We start from the raw sequence: 19,614 nt of genomic DNA, 5'->3' as shown, positions 1-19,614 counted from the left end.
GAACACCTTGTGAATCATGTAGCTGGCAGAGAAAGGGGATTGAATTTTCTGTATTCACTGGATTCGATACAATGGTAATAAAATTCTTGTCTCTCTTGTATCAAAAGTGACTGTGTATCTCTTTGGCTAATGGAATTGCTGGTGCTTGCAAAAAAAAAAAAAACCCATATCATAATGAATGTATGCAAGACTCTTAACTTCTGATTTACTTTTCCCCTTTCTACTTCTGGCTCATTCTTCTTTGTATATAGCTTGACTGTGTTTTGTCTCCTACTCCTACCCTTCCTAACCCCCCCCCCATTTCTCTGTCATCTAGCTTCTTTCTGAAGTGAGCTGCTCGTACCCTAGGAATGCATTCAGTGTCTCCTTGAGTCAATATACCAAATCTTTACATTCCAAGCAGTCTTCCTTCTCAATGATCCATCTTGTCACATAAGGAACATTCCTGCTGTTTTTTCACACATCCTGCCAGCCTGTGTGCACTCACCAAGCAGCTCTGGGGATTCTCTGGCAGCAATTTCCTTGGCTTTGTGGTGCTGAGTGTGAATCCCTGCTCGGACTGAAGGCATTTGTTTTCCTGTTCATTAGCAGCAGTGACCACAAAACAGCCTGTCCAAAAGCATGTTGGTTAACATGTTCATCAACCCCTTTTGAAGATTGAGGCAAACTGGGAAATAATTTCTTCCCTGTTGGCATCTTTTTTGAGACTAGAACTTCTCAGCATTCACCAGATGCTCTAGAGCAAGTGTTATTTGAAGCAGCTTATAGGATCTGTTCCCGTGTTTTTCTTTGTGGTCTGTCTGCCTGTGTCAGGCTCCAGAAAACAGTGAAAACATTCAGTCTCCCATGACATTGAGTAGAGAGAACATGGGCTAATCCTGCAACACAGCCTTCAGAGAGCTCTGTGCAGGAACTCCAGGGTCTGCTCAAAACAAACATACCTTCTGGAGGGTTTCTGCCCAAGTGTTTTCTATGGAAGCCAAAAGCACTTACAGATCCTTCAGGAGCTGTTCCATTGCACCTAGTTGGAAATTTCCTTGCTTTCTTCTGGCAATTTGAACTTACATGTTAAATGTACATCCCTCTCTGTCAACTTTCATGTTTTTCAGGTCTGCTGTCTTCCATCTGGGAGCCACCTTTGTCCCTTATGTTAGATTCTGAAAGGCTGTGAAAATTAAACAGCCTCCGATGGATGGCTGCCCAGTCTCCTCTGCTGGCTGGCTGGTGGGATCAGAACTTGCTGTCCTTCCCCTCCACTCTTACGCCTGGAATGTAAACACACCTCACAAAAACAGAGGAATAAACCAGCTGCTATTCACTCTTTTAACCCTCTATTGAGCAACAGCCTATGCTGTGTTTATAAGGCAGATTGCTGAAATGGAAAATCAGGTTGGAGAGGTGACCTCGAGAAGCCATTCTGTCTCAAACTACCATCAATGATACCTATTTAATTCCTGATTAATATGTCTCTAACTTGTTCTTTTAAAAAGCTTCATTGATAGAAAGTCTGCTACCCACATAGAATATGTATTCCAGTGCTTCCCTATCTGATCCCCCTTCAGCTGGCATGTCCTACTCAGGAATTCACCTACCGTCTCCTTTGCTGCAATTCAAACCCTTTATTACTCAAGTGTACTGCTGTGCAAAGAAGGGATGATTCTCTTTGTGTCTCTGCTGACCACATATACCTGAAGTTCATAATCTTCTCTACACTTAATAACACCAGATCAATTAGACTTCCCTTTCAGAACATGTTCACTCCTAGTATGGTGACTGGGTGCTCCAGTTGGTACTTATCTCTTATAGGTGCAGCCCCAACAGAGCAGAAGACATTCACTGACACTTCATATAGTCCAACACCTACATATGCAACTCAGTGTGGCATTTCTTTTTTCACAATAACAGAATAGTTTTCGATCATCTTCACCTTGTGATCAGCCTTCATCTTCTACAGAAATCTTGTCATGGTTTAAGGAAAACAGGATACTACCTCACCATGCTCTGTGCAATTCATCACTTTTGTTCACAGGTCCTTGCAATACAGTTGGTGAATTCTGTTATTTTTCAGGCCATTTCTCCAATATATTGAGGTAATTTAGAATTCTAATCCTGGCCTCTGATATACTTGCAAGGTGAACCAAGCTGACAACAAAAAATGTATCAGGATTCTGCATTGCAAGAGTTCCATTTTTTTCTGCTCCAGACCATCGTGAGGAGCAGTAGAGGCAGGGGTAGCATGCCCCAGCAGCAGCAGCCAGGCATCTTTTCTGGGCTGTATGCCCCCTAGGAACTGGTTTTATAAAGCTAACAGCACATATTGTATGTCTGGGGAACCTTTCCTTTATTCCTTTAGACAAGCTATTGATGAAAATACTGAACACAAACTGCCAAAGACAGACCCCAATGGAAGTCCTTGACGGATACTTTCACTTTGACAATGAGTCCTGAATAACTTCCCTGAGTTTTCTATTTGTTTTATACACTCTGAATGGTAATGTCAGCTCCATGATATTTCCGCTGATTATTTATAAGAATGTCATATGAGAGGTTGCTAGAAGTCTAACTACAGTGCCAGTAGCTGTCTGATCTACTGCGTATCTTCCATACATGCAGTTTGCTCTACTGTCACAGCAGGAAATCAAATTGTTTTATGTGATGTTTATAAGAAGCTCATGCTGACCATTACTTTCAGTACCTCCCTGCCTTGTGCACAGCTTGACTGGCTGGTCTTGCAGATCCCTGAGATGACAGTAAACTGTCTGGAATTCCACAATTTGTCCTTTACACGGCTGAGCAGCACATCTAGCTGCCCAGCTCATGTTTTGGTGGATCAGTTGACACCCCTGTACAGTGCAAATAGCCAGAAATGGGGCTGCCTATCCTGCCCTATAGGATCAAGTGCCTCTTACTGCCCCACTATTGTGAAGAAGGTGTGGCCAGGATCAGGGCACTGGTAAGCCTCAAGTGTTTGTTTTGGTGGTTTCCTGGTTGATCTATGGGGCCTGCAGAAGTGGGTAAAAGACACATGAAGGTAACTTGGTTGCATCTTAGAACACTTTGCCCTTCTTCTGGGTTGGTGCAGCAGTGCCTCAGGCTATAGCAGTGCTGAATCAGCAGCACAGAGCTGTGATGTCTCTGAGCTACAGTTTCTCTGAAATTTACTTCCTATTCGAGCAACAGGAGCCATCAGAACAAACTACTGAAAGCAAGACATCAGAGTACATTGCCAGGATTCTCAGTAAAAGGTGAAAAATTGAGTCTCTGGGATCTTTCATGCTCAAGTGGAAACCAGTATCAAAGCTCCATTGGTTTTGATGAAAGCAGAGTGCAGCCCAAGGTCTGTGACATTTAAGAGTTCCCAGATGAAAAAGTAATGACTTCTTCTTCTACATGGGACAGGATTTCTTTTCATTCTCACAGAACAAGCTAAGAAATTACACTTTGGTTTCCGTGCTGCTATTTTGTTGCTGTGGAGGGAATGCAGCAAGAAGCAGCTTAGTATTTGTTTACATAATAATATTTCCACATGCCTGTATTTAATTTCAAGTTGTAAATTCAGGTAATACCAAATCCTCCACTCATGCTGTACAGGTCCTTGTGAAACAGATACGGGGAATATTTCATTTTATAAATTATGTATATAGTTCCCACCCCAGCTACCCATGAGGAAATCTCAAAAAGATTGCAACCTTCTTGTATTTTTGTTCCGGCAGGGGAATCTGATTGATGCATCTTAGAAGATATTTGACATTGACTGGATTATACAGCAATGCCTACATTGTTGTTTTCACAGTAAACACTTGTTGCAAGTAGCCTTTGAGATAGCAGTAAGAGAGATGTGATTTTCCAGGAACTCAGTCCATAAAGGAAAGGCTTTTAAATAAAAAGGTGAAAGAGCACATACGTTAAAGTGACAAAAGCACCAGACTTTCCAGCCCAGTCTCTTCCAATCTGGCACTGGGCATGGCCTGATGGGGTTACACCAGTCTGGGCAGGCTGCTCTTGAGAAGACCTTTCTGCTGCCCACCTACAGACATCCTGCTTAGCAGACATCAGTTTCAGGACTGTAGTCAAGGTTTAAAAGACTGGAAATTACTAAGATTTGCTTTGTTCTACATCTTGAAGCATAGTGAAACACTCTTGGCTGTTTGCTCAGCTTTTTCCTCTTTTTTTTTTTTTTTTTTTGCATGTGGTTTCACTGCCAGTAAAAGATTGGTGCAAAACTTGGAGCACTCTCAGTTTTCTGGTTGCCATTACACTTCTCACTGAGCAATATATTTATTATTGCTGTTGCAGTCTCTTTTTAAGTGATGGAGATGCCTTCTTCAATCTGACCCCCTTGCTTACTCTTGCTTGCTCTATTATTTGTAATCAACATGCATGAATGAACACCACATAGATTTGTCCATTACTGTAGTGGGTGTCTGCTCTCCAAGGCTTAGGAGTACTAGCAAATGCTATGCTCACTATCTTAATTTTCCATCTGAATTCAAATTCCTTTCAGTAACCCAGACAGCAGAAAAAAACTCACAGTTTCTCTTAAACCCTATTTTTTGAAGGCAGTGGGACACTGATACAAAGGTGACCTACAGCAAAAGCAACACTGTCCTGGCTGAAACGATTCAGCATAAAAACCAGTACTCTCAAACGAAGTACTGAGATACAGACTTTTATATCCACAGGTCACCATGCAAAAACGCTCTTGTTTTCAAGATGATGAGCATTAAAGGTTCTTCAGTGCAACTATGGAGAATGTATTTTCCCTGCCTGTAGATATTTTTGAGATGGTAAAACTTTGTTGTTGTTGTTGTTTTAAAATGGTTAGAAAGTGTAAATACATAAAAAAAAATTAAGAGAAAGAGCCAAAAGAACATTTTTTAAAAGTCAGTAAACATCATTTGGAAACCTCAAAATTTTTGTAAATTTCAATTATTTCTATTTTGGTGTTAATTTCAATCCTTTTTACTATAATTATCTTACATCTCAAGACAACAAAAGTAAATCTGAAAAACTAGACTTACTCATTTAAAAAATACATAAATTGGGGATTGATCATCTCTAAGCTTTCTTAAAAGAAATCCAAAGAAATTAAACACAGTTTCCCTGTTCCACAAAATGTTTCCAATTTGCTGACCTGGCATTTAATTCACAAAGATTTAGCTGAAATGCTGCTGACCATTTTTCATGACTACACTGGCTGCCACTGAGTACTTGGAACACTTTAAAATCCGGCCACATATTTTGTGGCCATTTCACAAGATTCCCAAAGTTAAGATTAACATTTTAAGTGCTGCCCAAAGCATTTAGCCATGTACTTCAGTTATACACTCTCACTCTTCCCTATGAATAAATTTTTTTCTCTGTATGTGAAGGAAACAAACATGAATAGGGAATTTACTGTTGAAAAGGAGCCCATTTGTGCAGTGCAGTGATGGCACTGAAGACCCCAGTGTGGTGTCTGTGTCCTTTCCCAAAATGACAGCAGTGTTATCTTGTGCTGCCTGACTTCTCTATTTCTTCTGATTCTTATGAGCACATTCTCCAGTTCTCAGACCTGGGAGAAGAATTCTTTAAAAGGTGCAAAAACAGAGCTTTAAACCCTTTAGAGTGAAGATTCTCCTCCCTGTGCCAGTTAATATGAGGAAAATCAGACTGCTCTGCTGAACATTCCCAAGTCACAGGGACAGTCCTAAATGAAACATCTTATCTTACACCTGAACTTGTACATCCATGAATACCTGGGCAGCAAGAACTCTTTCTTAAAGACACATTTCACACTTCCTAGGATGAGGTTATCCATATTCTTCAGTGTGCTCCTCAGTTGATATTGCAAAGGAAGATCAGTAGTGGTGGCCTGGGCCCAACAACAGTCTTTGTGCTGTGGATCCTAATGTCTTGTTTCTTGAGAGTGTGATTTGTCTTCCCCAGCTTTAGCTGTGTCAGATTTGGACATCTGGTCTCAGTAGCTCAGTCTCCTGCTGCAGTCAGTGAAGAGATGGAAGTGCTGCAGAAGGTAATGCCTGCCCTGGGACGTGACTGAGATGAAATTTTAAATTACACTTAACATCCAAAAGCCACAATTCCTAAAGTGCATCAAACTGGGTGTGCTGCTTACAAAACAGCATTGCTGTCTCCTACCACAGCAGTGAGGGACATCTCAAGGCATTCCCTGGTGTTTAGAGCATCCCCAGGGAAGAGTCAGCTTGTCTGCATGGACCAAACTCAGGATAAGGCTTACCTGGACTCACACAGGGAGCCTGCGGCAGAAAAGGGCCTACACTCCAGTTCTTTACCAACAAACTATCTTTCTAATGCTCATGATAATGTGCCTTTACTGTAAAGAAAGAAATGTCCCTAATTTGTGGTTATTTACAGCACTGTAAATCAGGCACATGCCACGAAGTACCAATAAAAATTGTTTAAAATCAGCCTTAAATAGCTAAACTCTCAAAAGCAGCTCATAAAATGAGACTTGGCAGTTCTTAGGTAGTTATGGTTAAATTGACAGTCCTTTTGGGATTTAAGATAGCCAAAAGCAGTAGTAGTTAGGAATGAAGTGATAGATGGTGAGCTTGTTGGTTGAAGAGCCTCTATTGCACACGCCTGAGGCTTCATATGTTCATTGGCCCTGGACTGTGAGAAGGGAGATACCAAACTTTGTCATTGAGCACCAGCTTGTTGTATCCTACATCGTTTGCCTATATGGCCCTAGAAACTGCAAAGCCAGAAGAATGAGCTTTGGTGTGAAGGATCCCATTGCTGTCTGCATGAAACAGGAGACTTCAGGCAGGAGGAAAGATAGAAGGAAAATTAAGTCCAAAGCAGGCTGAAAGAAAAGTTAAGGAAATCTGGAGAAAGGACCAATACCAAGAATGAAAAAAGTCCATCCATAAAGAAACCAGATCTCAGCTCCTTTTAAAACGTCAGGTGCACAAGTTATATTAGCCTTGAGCCAGGTCTAACTTCCGCTGCCAATAACCACTTCCACTGCCAATAACCCAAGCTGACATAACAGCAACATTAAGGAGGTTTGGAGGTTTTTTTTCTGTTGCATTAGGCATTCATGTCTCTTTTCCACTTCTTCTTTTTTTTTCCTCTTCATTTTTTTCCCCCCTCAAGGTACTTGTATGTTAGCCAACTGCCTCCCTTCTTGTTAAACAAGAGGAGTTTCAAGATGAGGCCCAAACCTAAACACTGGCTCAGCAACCCAGCACTGTGAAAGCTGTGGATTTGGGTCTCAATTCTGCTGCTAATGAGAATCAAGCACACCCAGGCACTTGCAAATCAGCTTGTAAAACATGAACTGGCATCGAGGCTGGATTCCTGTAGCCTCCCTTGCAGTGTGTCAGTGCAGTGCTCTCAGGCAATTTAGCCCTTTGCATCATGCTTCAGCTTTCTTTCTTGCCCTACCTAACTAGGCTGGGCAGGGATGTCACCAGAGCAGCTTCCAACTACTCATGTCCTCCTACAAATATCGGCTCAGCCAAACAAAGCTTTATTATTGTCTTCTTTGAAATACTGCACCAAAGCACAGAGAAATTTGTGGCCAATATGAATAAGACATAGAACAATCAATGACTCCAAAGCTGCACAGACATATTCACTGCATACTAAGTCCAGCTCATGCTCTTTGGGGGATCTTGGTAAAGCAGCTCAGGCTTGATGCCAAACTTGGTTACCCAAGTTTCTGTCCAGCTGGCTCAGACTAGGCATGCAACTGCCTGTATTTGGCCATGGAAACATGCCTTGGCCCTCAGACCTTCAGAAGTGTTTCGATTTGTTAGGTTAGGAGCCTGAAACCCTTTGAGGTTCTGTCTAATTTTCCAAGAGTCTCACAGATCGTTCATAGTAGCACAGGAATGAGAACAGGGGATTGTCATGCTTAAAGTTGACCACCGAATTGGTGCCAACTAGACTTCAGAGCTGTAGTGGAACCCTGGAGAGGATCTGGTATTCTTAGTCTGCCAAGGCTAGGCTCTATTTTCCTGCAAGTACCAGACTCAGGTTTAAGAAAATGTGGTCACACCAAGGACTGAATGGAAGCACACTTGTGTTGAAGGTTTCATAGCAGAACATGGGGTTTCACAGCAAGAAAGGTTCATTTGTGTGAGAAAATAATTTAATTTGGCCAGAAATGTGGGGGACATGAAAAAGGGGTTTTTTTGCAAATGTATTATAGGAATGTATTATATTAATATTATATTATATTATATTATATTATATTATATTATATTATATTATATTATATATATTTTTATTGTGTTTTATTATATTATGTATTATATATATTATAAGAATGTATTCTCTTTTTTGCAAATGTATTATAAGAATGTATTATAGGAAGTGCAAAACCAACTTTGGACTATTACAGGATTAAGAGGTTCACCTCACAAAGAGGGAGGGACATGGATACAGCAGAGGTGTTTCATGCATTCTTTGCCTCTATCTTCAACATGGACAACGGACCAAGGGGGTCTCAGTGCCCTGAGCTGGAGTACTCTGATTGCGAGAATGATCAGTTTCCATTCAACCTCGAAACTGTACAGGATTTTCCTCCCCAGCTGGATCCCTACAAATGGGATTTGATGGGAATCATTCAAGAATCCTCAAAGAGCTGGCTGGTGTCATTGCAGAAGCTCTCTTGATGGTTTTTGAGCAGTCCTGGGAATCTGGAGAGGTCCCAGCTGATTGGAAGCTGGCAAGCATTGTCCCAGTTTTCAAGAAGAGCAAGAAGGAGGACCCCAGAAACTACAGGCCTGTCAGTCTCACTTTAGTGCCTGATAAAATTATGGAGAATATTCTGGGAGGTATTGAAAAAAAAAAAAAAAAAGACAATGCTTTTGGGCACATAGTGTGATTCTTGAGAATGGTGCTGTTCAGGGATGGGATCTGGACTCAATCCTTGTGGGTCCCTTCCAACTTAGCTTATTCCATGATTCTGTGATTCTGTGAAAGTCAAATATGATAGAATCAGCTGCACCCTTCCCTTTGCCACACAGCAAGAGGACATCTGAGGCAATTCCAGAGCAGCGGCAAGCTTTGCTGTTCTGTTTTTCTCTCCTTGCAGTACCGGGATCATGGCTCTGCCAGGGCTAATCTGAAGTCCTCAGCATTCTTCCAAATGAAGAAATTATGCATAAGACTTGTATAGCCCTGGTGGAGCTCAATTTATAGAATTTTCTGCAGCTTTGGAAAGGCGGATGACTAAACACTCATCTTCAACCCCACACAGGGGAATCACCAGCAGATAAAGCCATCTCCTCCGGCCCCTAGAAGCCATGTGAGGAATATGGCCCAGGAGTTCCACAAGACTGAAAGATACAGAGGTATGATGGAAGCTGAAATCCTCTGGAAAGATTCCTGAAGGAGGATCCGAGCTTGGTGGCTGCAGTCCCACTATTTGGCAGTGCCTTAGTAGGCAGGGTGAATTATGCCCCACTGGCAGGCTCCCTGACTGGCCCCGAGTGATTCCTCAAGCCAGTGATTCCTCATTCACCACTCACTGTGGTGAATCAGGGAGAGAAGGCAGTTCCCTGGCATTTCAGAGCACCCCCTAAAACTGCCACCAAGGTCTTTCCCTGGTGCAGGGCCCCTTTTGACTAATGCAGAACAATTCCTAAACTGTCTCCTATTGCTGGGGATGACACAGATGGTAAAAAGAAGGACTTTCTGAGCATTAAAAGTACAACAAATTCCAAAAGCTCATGATTATTTTTATAACCAAAGCTGCTTCCTGTAACAGTAGCTCACATTTGGTGTTGTTGATCTCCACTGATGGATAATTTAGGTAGATAAAAAACATAATTCATCAAAGCCAGGGAATATAATGAAAATCTGAGTAAAGAAATAATGAAGAAACATGTTAAAGCCTGCATAGGGTTTCCCATAGCCAAAGCTAAATTCATTCTTCCTTTCACAGTACAGACATGTTATCAGCCTCCTCCCCCATCTTCTCCTTCTAGCTCATAGTACAGTGGCCACTTCATGCACTTGTGTGTGGGTATCCAAGTCTAGCTGCCGTCCTTTGTCAAACTCCAAGTTAAAACGTAAGCCAGAGTTATCAAACATCCTCAAAATGGTCTATGTGCTGTCCTGGGACTTGCTCTCATTCTCTCTGGTGGAATACTTCACCTGGCACATGTATCTCTGCATTAGGTCACCAGTGGAGGATATGAGGCTACAAAGTGAGAACTACAGCTCAGTGGTTGCAGCAGCTGTGTGGTGCTAGGAGAGCAGTCTGCAATCCTGAGCCCAATAGATATTCTAACTACTGAATTGAAAATTTGAGCTCCCCTTACTCAGTGGTTTATAAGAGTTTGGACTGCTCAGCTCTGGCAAATGGTGTGACAGAGTAGGTGGGAGCAGATTGAGTTGGTGTCTTCATGTCAGACTCAGGTATAAAGTAGGTGCCAAGTAGCTCAGCATCATTAAGATGTGGGTGTTTTTACACATTCCCAACAGCAAAAGTCAGGCTGTACATACCCCCTCAGGAACTCACGTATCAGCTGAATATCCAGATCTCCACTGACATGGTGGGTGGCCAGAGGTATTGCAGCAGTACACGTTTATCACAGATCAGCAGGACATAAAACCTGAAAGTGACGATTGCCCACCAAATCTGAGCTATCACTCCTCCCGTGCAAGTGGAGCAGCTTTGCCGAGGCACAAAAGTTAAGAGATCACTTGCACTGGGCTCTCTGCTACGAGCACTGAGCTTCTGCATGGGCTGACTTCATCTCCTTCTCCACCAAGGTTCCACAGCCGAACATCCACAGAGGGCAATGTAGGCAAATGTAGCCTGTGCTCCCAAAAAACCTAAATGACCTAAGTTTTTCCCAACTGATAGACCTTCTCCAGGGACTCAGGGCAGTGAGGAGCTATGGCTTCCCCCTGCACTCCTCCAATGTGGAGGATTTATCAGCATCATGCCACGTTGTCATTAGCAGTCATTACTCAAACCTTGCTGCAGTCATTTTCATCGGGTATGAGCTAAACTACTTCACACAACCACGTACCACAAGGTGTATTGATCAGAATAACTTTGCTGCTTTGTCCTTGCCTATCACAGGCTTGTATCCCAGTACAGGGAAACTCTGACTATTAGAGGAAACCAGAAATGCAAATGCCTAAGGACAGATAAATGAATATTTAATTCAAACCAGCAAGAGGTTGTTTGCAGTTATTTATTTTACTAAAATGGTTACATATGTTGAAACAAAGAAGAGCAATAGTAATAATGTTTGCTTTTCCAATATCATAAATAATTACTGAGTTTTCATTAGCTGTTGGCTCAGCACTGATCATGACTTTTGTTATTTAAAAAAGACACAAACATAATTCATCAGAATTTTTGTTTTCAGAAAACTCTAAAGCAGCAGTAGAAAAAAAAATAAATTAAAGGAAACAGTAACAAGAATTTAGGCCAAGTACTTCTTAAATTTAAAACCCACTTGATGTGTTTTACAGATTATTCTTGTGCTTTGATCATTGGAAAAGAGAACCATTAACAAGTTGTTTATACAATGGCCTGCCTTCTCCAGTTTTACTTCAGAGGAGTCCCCAAAAGTACCCTTTCTACATGACAAATTTTGTTGTTTATAAAGACAAAAACACTGAATATTCCTAACAGAAGAGTTTGTCAAAACCATGAATTTATTGTCACAAAATATTTAATACCAGAATAACTTATAATAGTATGAACAAAAGTGAAGTATTAACTCTCTGCTATTAGTTATAAACTCACATTATTATGCCAAAATCCAGTAAAGTATTAAAAATTAATGTCATGGAATCTTAGACATATAATGATGCAAGTCAGTAAAACATACTTCAACTGTTCATACAGTCACAACATACATTTCTTGCTTGGCACTTTAAGTCAATGCAAATCAGCAATTTAGAAAACAAAGTAAAAATATATATGTACAAAATATTTTCATATCAAATAATTTTCATTGTACACTAAATAAAACCAACAACGTTATGTTACATCAAGAAGTTTCCTAAGAAGTCACACCAAGGCTGATATTTGCAATGTGTCTTGACTACTTTAGTGCAACTGAAACAGCCTCTATTTGCAAGTTAGTTACATCATTAGCATAGTCCTGCTTCCATTGATGCGGGAGTTCTGCCATTAAACTCAGCAGGAGCAGAACTAAAGTCTTGTCTTGTTCATTGATGGCTCACCAGAAAGAGAAGAAAGGAAAGGGATAAGTAGGAAAAACCTGACAGGATACCCACAGGAAAAAATCCAAATCCTACCAACAATCATCTCTTTTCCAGTTTTCCATAACAGATTCTGTATAAATTGGTTTTGGCTTTGCCACTGTTTATTCAAGCACTGTAAACCTCATTAGACTATTGTTATATGACTTAAGAAAAACTTGTACACCTCCAGAAAAAATTTAAAAATAAACCCAGTTTTATGATAGTTATTACACTCAATAGCAGTCAATTTTAGAGACATGACATTTAATACATGGTTTAGTATCTTCTTAAAAGCCTCTTGCCTTAAATGTTGAGATTTTTCAATGTTTCAGTTCCTTTTGTGATTCTTGTTTGGACTTTGATAGTTTATATTATAGGCTTTTCTTACTGAAATGTGAAATGTCAATCAACTGTCCTCATTTATGCAGTACATACAAAATAAAAATGTTTAAACCACATTAAAGTAATAAGTTCCACCATGGAAACATTTCTGAATGGCACTATAGTTTTAGTTTTGTACAAGAAGAAACCAATTTTACTTCTATCAAAACTTCAGTAAGTCACTAGTAAAGCTTTAAAATTATAGAAATTCAACTTGAATTTACAACTAGTCCAACTAAAACCTTCTCAACTAGAAATCTTTAATGAGCAACACAGCATATGTATAAGTTCAAAATAATCTGAACAATTAACTTATTTCCTAAATTTGTGTGTTCTAGAGTATTGCACTTTTCAAAGGAATGATTTTGGTATTTTAATATACTGCATATACAGGTAAGAAACATGCATAACAACCTTATCGTCACTTTGACAAAACATACTGTACAATTTTTATAACACTGTTGATTAAAAAAAAAGAGTGAGAATGATGTAACAATTTCATTAAGACTCATCAATTTGTACAAGTCAAATAAGCACAACTCTCCAGGGCCTTCAGCAGTATTGTGTTTAGCCCTCGGCTGCTTAAGCCCACTTGGAATAATATACAAAGTTTAAGCATTATGGCATTGTCATTTTGAGGCATAACACTGTTGTACTATGCCCACGTTATAGCTTATTTTTTCAAAGCAAGGCACTTACTGTAATAGCAATGCAAACATCTTATGCGCACTTCGATTAACATAAAATAAGTTAATGTTTTGATAAAAACAGGGTTTTTAAAATTTACATGCCTTTTATAGAAGCAGTTGAACATTTCATTTAATACAATGAAAACATCTGAGTCAGAAGGGACCTTAATTTTTTTAACTGACCATTCTGTAAAAGGGGACCTATTTTCCACATTTTCCTCCTGTGTGAATTGGATTTTGCTGAAAACAAATCCTGTGAGGAAAACGTCTGTTTGACGTGAAAAAGAAAGAGGACCCATCCCTTAAAACTGCTGAACTAATGGCACTTTAACAGTCTTTACTTCTGATATATGTGATGATTTCTGAATGATGCAGCTGGTAGTTCCCTGCAGTTTATCCTTCCCCTGCGCAAGGTTCGTTAGGGCCATAGCTGCGTTGATCTCCTTCCAGTACGTCTCATCTTTGCTGGGTCCCTTTCTGATAGCTGCACTAGATTCAAGCAATAATAAATATTTACACACACATCTTACATAGCTACATGGTATCAGGAAAACTGTAATAGCAACAATAGTTTTGGAAAACTGTGAAGTCCCTTACTCACCTTTCACACTTATTTGGTCCATTCTCCAGATTTTCTGAAAACAGGAAAAGAAAAGTCTATTTTATTTTAATAGTTTTAAAAACAAGCCTGTTCAGGGAATAGGCATATTGAAAAATAACCCAAGATTTATTCCAAAATTGATACCAGATCTAAAATTAAATCTTTGCTTTGACACACATAAAGGAGCAGCTTCATGCAGGCATCTTCCTGGAGAAAGCTACACTGTAAGTGTAGCTGTTCCTGAAGGTCCACCTACATTTTGCAGGGTAATAGAGGAGTTCTTCAAAACATATTTATGTTTTGAATACCAAGGACATAAGGAATTGCAAAACCTAAAAATAAAAATCAGCTTAATTGCCTTTCAGTGAATGCCTTCTAGTATGCACTAAAAATAGGACTCTGCGAGGGACACAAGTAACAAGCACACCTGGTTAACAGCCCTCAGAGATGAAACTGCATCACAGGCATAAACTACACTTCCTCATCAAGAGTCATATTTGTTCATTCACTAAGTCCTCACATCCCAGAGAAGCCAGAAATATTTACCAGGCAGAAATGTATAAACTTTATTCAGTGGGTTTGCTATCCTGACACAGAAATACATTATAGAGGAGCAAGAAGCCGATGCCCAACTCCAATTCCTATGGAACACAAGTCAAACCAAAGAAACAGCAATGCCATGAGTACTAATGACTACAAGACCCAAAAAGCCTCTAAACACAACATAAATCTCAAAAAGTAATGTACATCTTTGCGAGGCCAGATTCCCAAATAAAGCCAAACTTAGACTTCCATCAGATTATTAATTAAAAGTTGATCTTGTCTTTAAACAGCGCTTCCAGTTCCAAGGGTTATTCCAGGGAATAACTCTTGGTAGCCCTTCCCTTAGGAGCAACCTTGCCCACCACAGCCAGCAGTCCATTGTCTCCTACAGCCAATAATTCAGCTCAGCTGCACTGCCCAGTACTTGGAGATGACTGCTGGAGACCACAGTCCCACTAAAGAACCACAGGGAGACCAGCTGCAATTTCAGAGAGCAGCTGTTTGCCTGTTTGATCTAGCAGGCCTCCGTCCTTTTGGAAAACAGCTTTATAAATAAATGTTCCCAGGTGACCAAGATTTAAGTGTTGTTCAAAAAGAGCACGGCTTAAATCAGTATCTCTTAAGATCTCTTAGAACAATGCTTGAAAGAAATTCAAGAAGGGGAAGACCAGCCTAAGCAGAGGACAAGGAATCAAAGAAAAAAGAAACATTTGATCCAGAAAGAGGTACTGGATGACAGAAAAGTCGCCTTCTTCACACTGTACTTGGCTATGAAGAATTCTTCAGCCCTGCTTCATTGTTTTTTTTTTTAATTAGAGACAATTTTCAAGATGATGTTTAGGACTGAATAGATCAGTAGGTATAGAAATGGAAATGACAAGTAATAGAGAACATCATTGCCAGAGCAAACCTGGATATAAATACACCTCTCTCAAGCATCTGTCAGTTTCTTTTGCTGTTGGAAAATATTTCCTATGAACAAAAAAATTGCTTATACAAACTTCTGAGGGAAGTAGGTGTGAATGGTGACACACATTCCAATTCCAGCATTTATTTGAAGGAGTATTTGCAAATATTTTTTACTGGTGTTTAGCCAGCTCTCAAAGAAAGCATCTTGCCCATGGTATATAAAAGCAGTAGCAAAGCTAAAAAATAAAATCCAGGCGGAAAGAGCTGCCCATTCTTTAACTTTGCTGAAGATTTTTCCTGAATCACACTTAGTTTCTTATTCTGTTCGTATTTTATGTTTTTTTCAAACAAATAATATGTCAAAGAAACTCAAAACTGGGTTAAAATAAAACCATCAGTGATAATTTGCAAAGCTCTGGCTAATAACTGCTCTCAAGCATGTTAGTACAATGAAGTCTGAAAATCCATAATTTCAAAGAATAAGCCCTCTTTTTCTTGCCAAAATTCCTTTTCTGCTATACCAAACCTCTGACGGCATATACCAGTTTGCACTACCACAGCATCCAAGCAGCTGCCTTGTGTCTGAACAGCCTTTAGCAAAGGAAATAAGTATTACCTTTTTTTTTTTTTTTTGTTTGGGGATAACCTCAGTGAGAGAGACAAAGACCTTTCCTTATGCTCTCCTTGACATCTTGCCAGTCAAACTAATTTGACATGACTCAAAGCAAAAGTGGGGTTCACTTCACATGCCACGAAACTGCCATCTAAGTCATATATCTTTGTATCTTTATTTGTTTGGACTCCATTAATAAAGAACAGAGATGTCCTCCAAGAAGTGGATTCAGCTATTCTATTTAACACTGCAGCCCAATGTCCCTGAATGCTGCTGCAAAGCCAAATCCCTAAGTTCTGTTCTGTGGCCCCTTCCTCACACTTTTGTCCTTTGGACAGCATTATCATCCATGTGGATATGCTGAGAGCTGGATGGGGGGAGGACCATATCTCTCCTTTGGCTATTCAGTATATCAATGATTCATATCTATTTTTATATAGAGACATTAGACACTGCTAGTATTAACTACAGCCTTAATGGCTTAGCTCAGCCTGGAAGAAATGCAGGCTAGTCATGTCTGGGTCATCACCCACCAGAGAAAGAACATAGATGACAAAATACTATCAAGTGTATAAAAAAACTGCAAAATTGTGAGTTTTACTCAATATTTTGCTTTTTCTTCATCTTTTGTAATCTATCTGCTCTGCCTCTAACTACTAATTAAAGATTTTGATAACTGAAGCTTTTAATATTTGAGATTCCTGCACAAGAATTGCAAAGTATATTTCAATTGTAAAAGCAATGTTTTGGTGAGATTGCTCCATGAAAAGAAGCAAAGAACTGCATTCTGAAAACGGAAAGTGTTTATTTGCTTGACCATCACACAATACATCCCTATTTAGGCAATTAGGTAGTGGCACCAGAGCTGGCTAACCTCTCTGGAAATGGTGATGAAAGGAATGGAAAAATGATGGAGCATTCTGAATTTCATCAAGTAGCCTCAGCTGAGGACTCACCCCAGAGCAAGTGCTGATGGGCACTCCACTCCCCTCTCTATACTACATGAGAAGCAGCGCTTTACCAACCTTGAGGTACCAAAGTTGCACCAGAGCTGCTCTCTCCAAGCACTATGGTTAATTACCTTTAATCTCATACGCCTTCGGTGGCAGCAGCTCTGGTCTGTTCCTAAAGAGTGTGGCTCTCTCAATAGTCAGATCAAGGCAAACTGTCACACAAATTTAAACCCCTACAGACTGGTCGAGCTTAGATCAGTGTGTCAAGTGAGTCCTGGGAAAGCCAGCACTGATGAATTATTGTATTCCACACCGTTCCCAAGACTCATTTGATAGGTTAAAAAATATGTTTACCCTTCTACACACAGACATAAATACTTCTTAACAGCATACAACTGGCCAGCACAAATAGTTTTCCTAAACAAACAACAGTAGTGCTCAATAGCATATTTAGTATTTGAAACCAGAAGAAGCTGCTGCTGAAGGTGTTTTGTAGCATCTCAGAAAGGATTATGCTTCTTGTCAAAGGATGGTGGTAGGCTTTCAACATATATTGAGATTCTATAATAAATCTATTTAATATTAAACATCAGAAATACCTTTTTGCTACAGGTTTGGAAATCACTTAAAACAGTGGTCATTTGCTCTGTAGCCAGAAAGTTTTAAACACTGTGAAAATAGAAACTTAATAATTTAAAATTAGGGGTTGTCATTTATACCTCACTTTCTGGTGCTTCATTCTACTCTCAGTTGTAAGCATCCAGAGAATCACTTTTGCCTGGCCAAGAATGTCTCATTCTGTTCTCAACATCCACCCAAAGAAACCAGCAAGGCAGGATATTTGTTCCCTCTTGTTTATAATAGGAAGTCACTATAAATCACCTACCAATGGAATTCTGTATACCTTTCCATTAGTATGAGTTTTCAGTATACAGTTTACTGTAGGGCACAGTGCCAAGAGTGTAGACACCAGACAATACCAGCTTTGTGATACAGCATGGTATTTTTCAGGACTCACATCATTATTAATAATATATATGGCATCTTTTTTTTCACCATGAAATTTCTTTATAAATATTAACTCGCTGATCCTGACAACTCTCTTGCAAGGTAGCCTACTGTCCCATTATAGCAGAGATGTAGATGAAACACAGAAGTCCAAAGTCAAAATACTGCCTAGGCAATATTTTGACTATTTCAAAAGCATTTAAGAACAGAATTTTCCAGGATTTCTCTTATATTTAAAATATTTTCCTTTTTTCTTCTGCTATCAGAAAGGCCTAGCCAAAGAAAATTAAGCCCAGCGTTCTTGCAGGCAAACCAACCTTAAACTGCACAATAGCATCACATATCTCCAATTTACTATGCCCAAAGCCTCTCTGGTGACATAGAGCTTGCACCACATTCAAATACTTCAGAACAACTCAGACCCTTACTGTTTGCTGCATCCAGACTAATAATTTTTTTATATATTTGGACGACTTCAGGAGTGTGCTAAATGTTAATTACAGTTACATTTTATCATTTGGATTTGAGACTTCTAAACTAAGCACTGCATGTGTGCAGTGATGAAATACACCCTAAGGTCCTGCTGGGAGCAGCGAAGGCAAGACTGACCCCTTACGTAGCACCAAGCAGCCTCACACTGCTCCCCCACTCACTGCGGTATCCGGCTCAAGCTGAGCCACAACAACTGGCTTAAACCCTGCTTTGTGTTATCAGGTAACACTGACAAAGCAAAGATGGCTTGAAACCAACAGGGGAAAGAATGTGTGAATGAGGGAACGAGACAGAGAGGGAAGGGTACAGAACATTATGTAGTGGGGAAAAATGGACGTAGAAGTCAAGGCACAGTAGGTCAGTCTCACATGACTGTCGTATTTTTTGAAGCTACTTAAACATGTACAGATTCCTGATGAATTACACATCTTCTATTCTAGCTTAAAATAGAGGGGAAAAAAAAAGAACTGCTGGCCTCAAATGGTGAACACTATAAAACATTTGTTGGTTCAATAAAAGGTCCTGTATAACTTATCTTCATTTTAAAATTGGCAACATTATTTAGTTGTTTCTCTCACTGCCTCTCCTGAACTTTCTTTTGTTGGTTTTGGAGACTCTGGCTTAACATGTGTTGACCAGCATTTTCAAAATAAGTAAGAAGAGGAAAAAGAAGGAGAAACAGGAAATAAACTGAGGCAGTTGAAAGAAAAATGAACATTACATGTAAATGAGTGGGAAGATGAAGTATTTCTGTAGGTCACACACACACACACCTTGACTCCAGTATTTTCCAAACCACAATTTCAGGGTGCATAAGACTTTCAGATCTCTGTTTCCCCAAGAACAAAGGTTAATTTGAGTTAAAACTCCTGTGCTCTTCTGCATTGACACAGCTCCTTTGCCCCTGAAGGATCCTGAAGTAAACCGTGAACCACACAACACCACTAGTAACCACCCACAGCTGGGGAGGGAACGTGGCTTAGCCCAGGCTGCTCAGTTATGCAAGGGAGGGGAAATTGTAGCCCAAAGCAGCAGGCCAGGGCTCTTACAAAAAATATCATTTAATCTTGGTGCAAAAGCATCTTTTGAAAAACAAGGAAACCTCAGCTTCTCTAGCTAGAATTGGAGGAAGAAGGATCTGGCCATCCCGTATTTACACTTGCAGTGTCCCATTTTGAGCCTAATGTAAACAGACAAATGAGCTTGTAAACATGGGTA

The 19,614-nt window shown here is 39.9% G+C and overlaps 1 protein-coding gene across 2 annotated transcripts in view; it reads right to left on the bottom strand.

Annotated features, from left to right (window-relative positions):
• Positions 1–11,168: 11,168 nt before the first annotated feature.
• MKX (mohawk homeobox) overlaps positions 11,169–19,614 on the bottom strand; it is a 48,743-nt gene continuing 40,297 nt past the window's right edge. The window contains exons 6-7 of one of the 2 annotated variants that reach the window (XM_053966208.1): positions 13,879–13,912; positions 11,169–13,766 (exon numbers count right to left, since the gene is read on the bottom strand). In XM_053966208.1, the coding sequence (XP_053822183.1) occupies positions 13,580–13,766; positions 13,879–13,912 (221 nt within the window). In that variant the 3' untranslated portion in view covers positions 11,169–13,579. The remainder of the gene's footprint in view (positions 13,767–13,878; positions 13,913–19,614) is intronic. The other variant, XM_053966217.1, reaches the window with a different exon arrangement.

This window comes from Vidua chalybeata, chromosome 1, assembly GCF_026979565.1.
Source record: "Vidua chalybeata isolate OUT-0048 chromosome 1, bVidCha1 merged haplotype, whole genome shotgun sequence".
Taxonomy (NCBI): Eukaryota; Metazoa; Chordata; class Aves; order Passeriformes; family Viduidae; genus Vidua; species Vidua chalybeata.
Note: the sequence above shows the minus strand (reverse complement) of the source record. Positions and strands in the feature narration are given on the sequence as shown.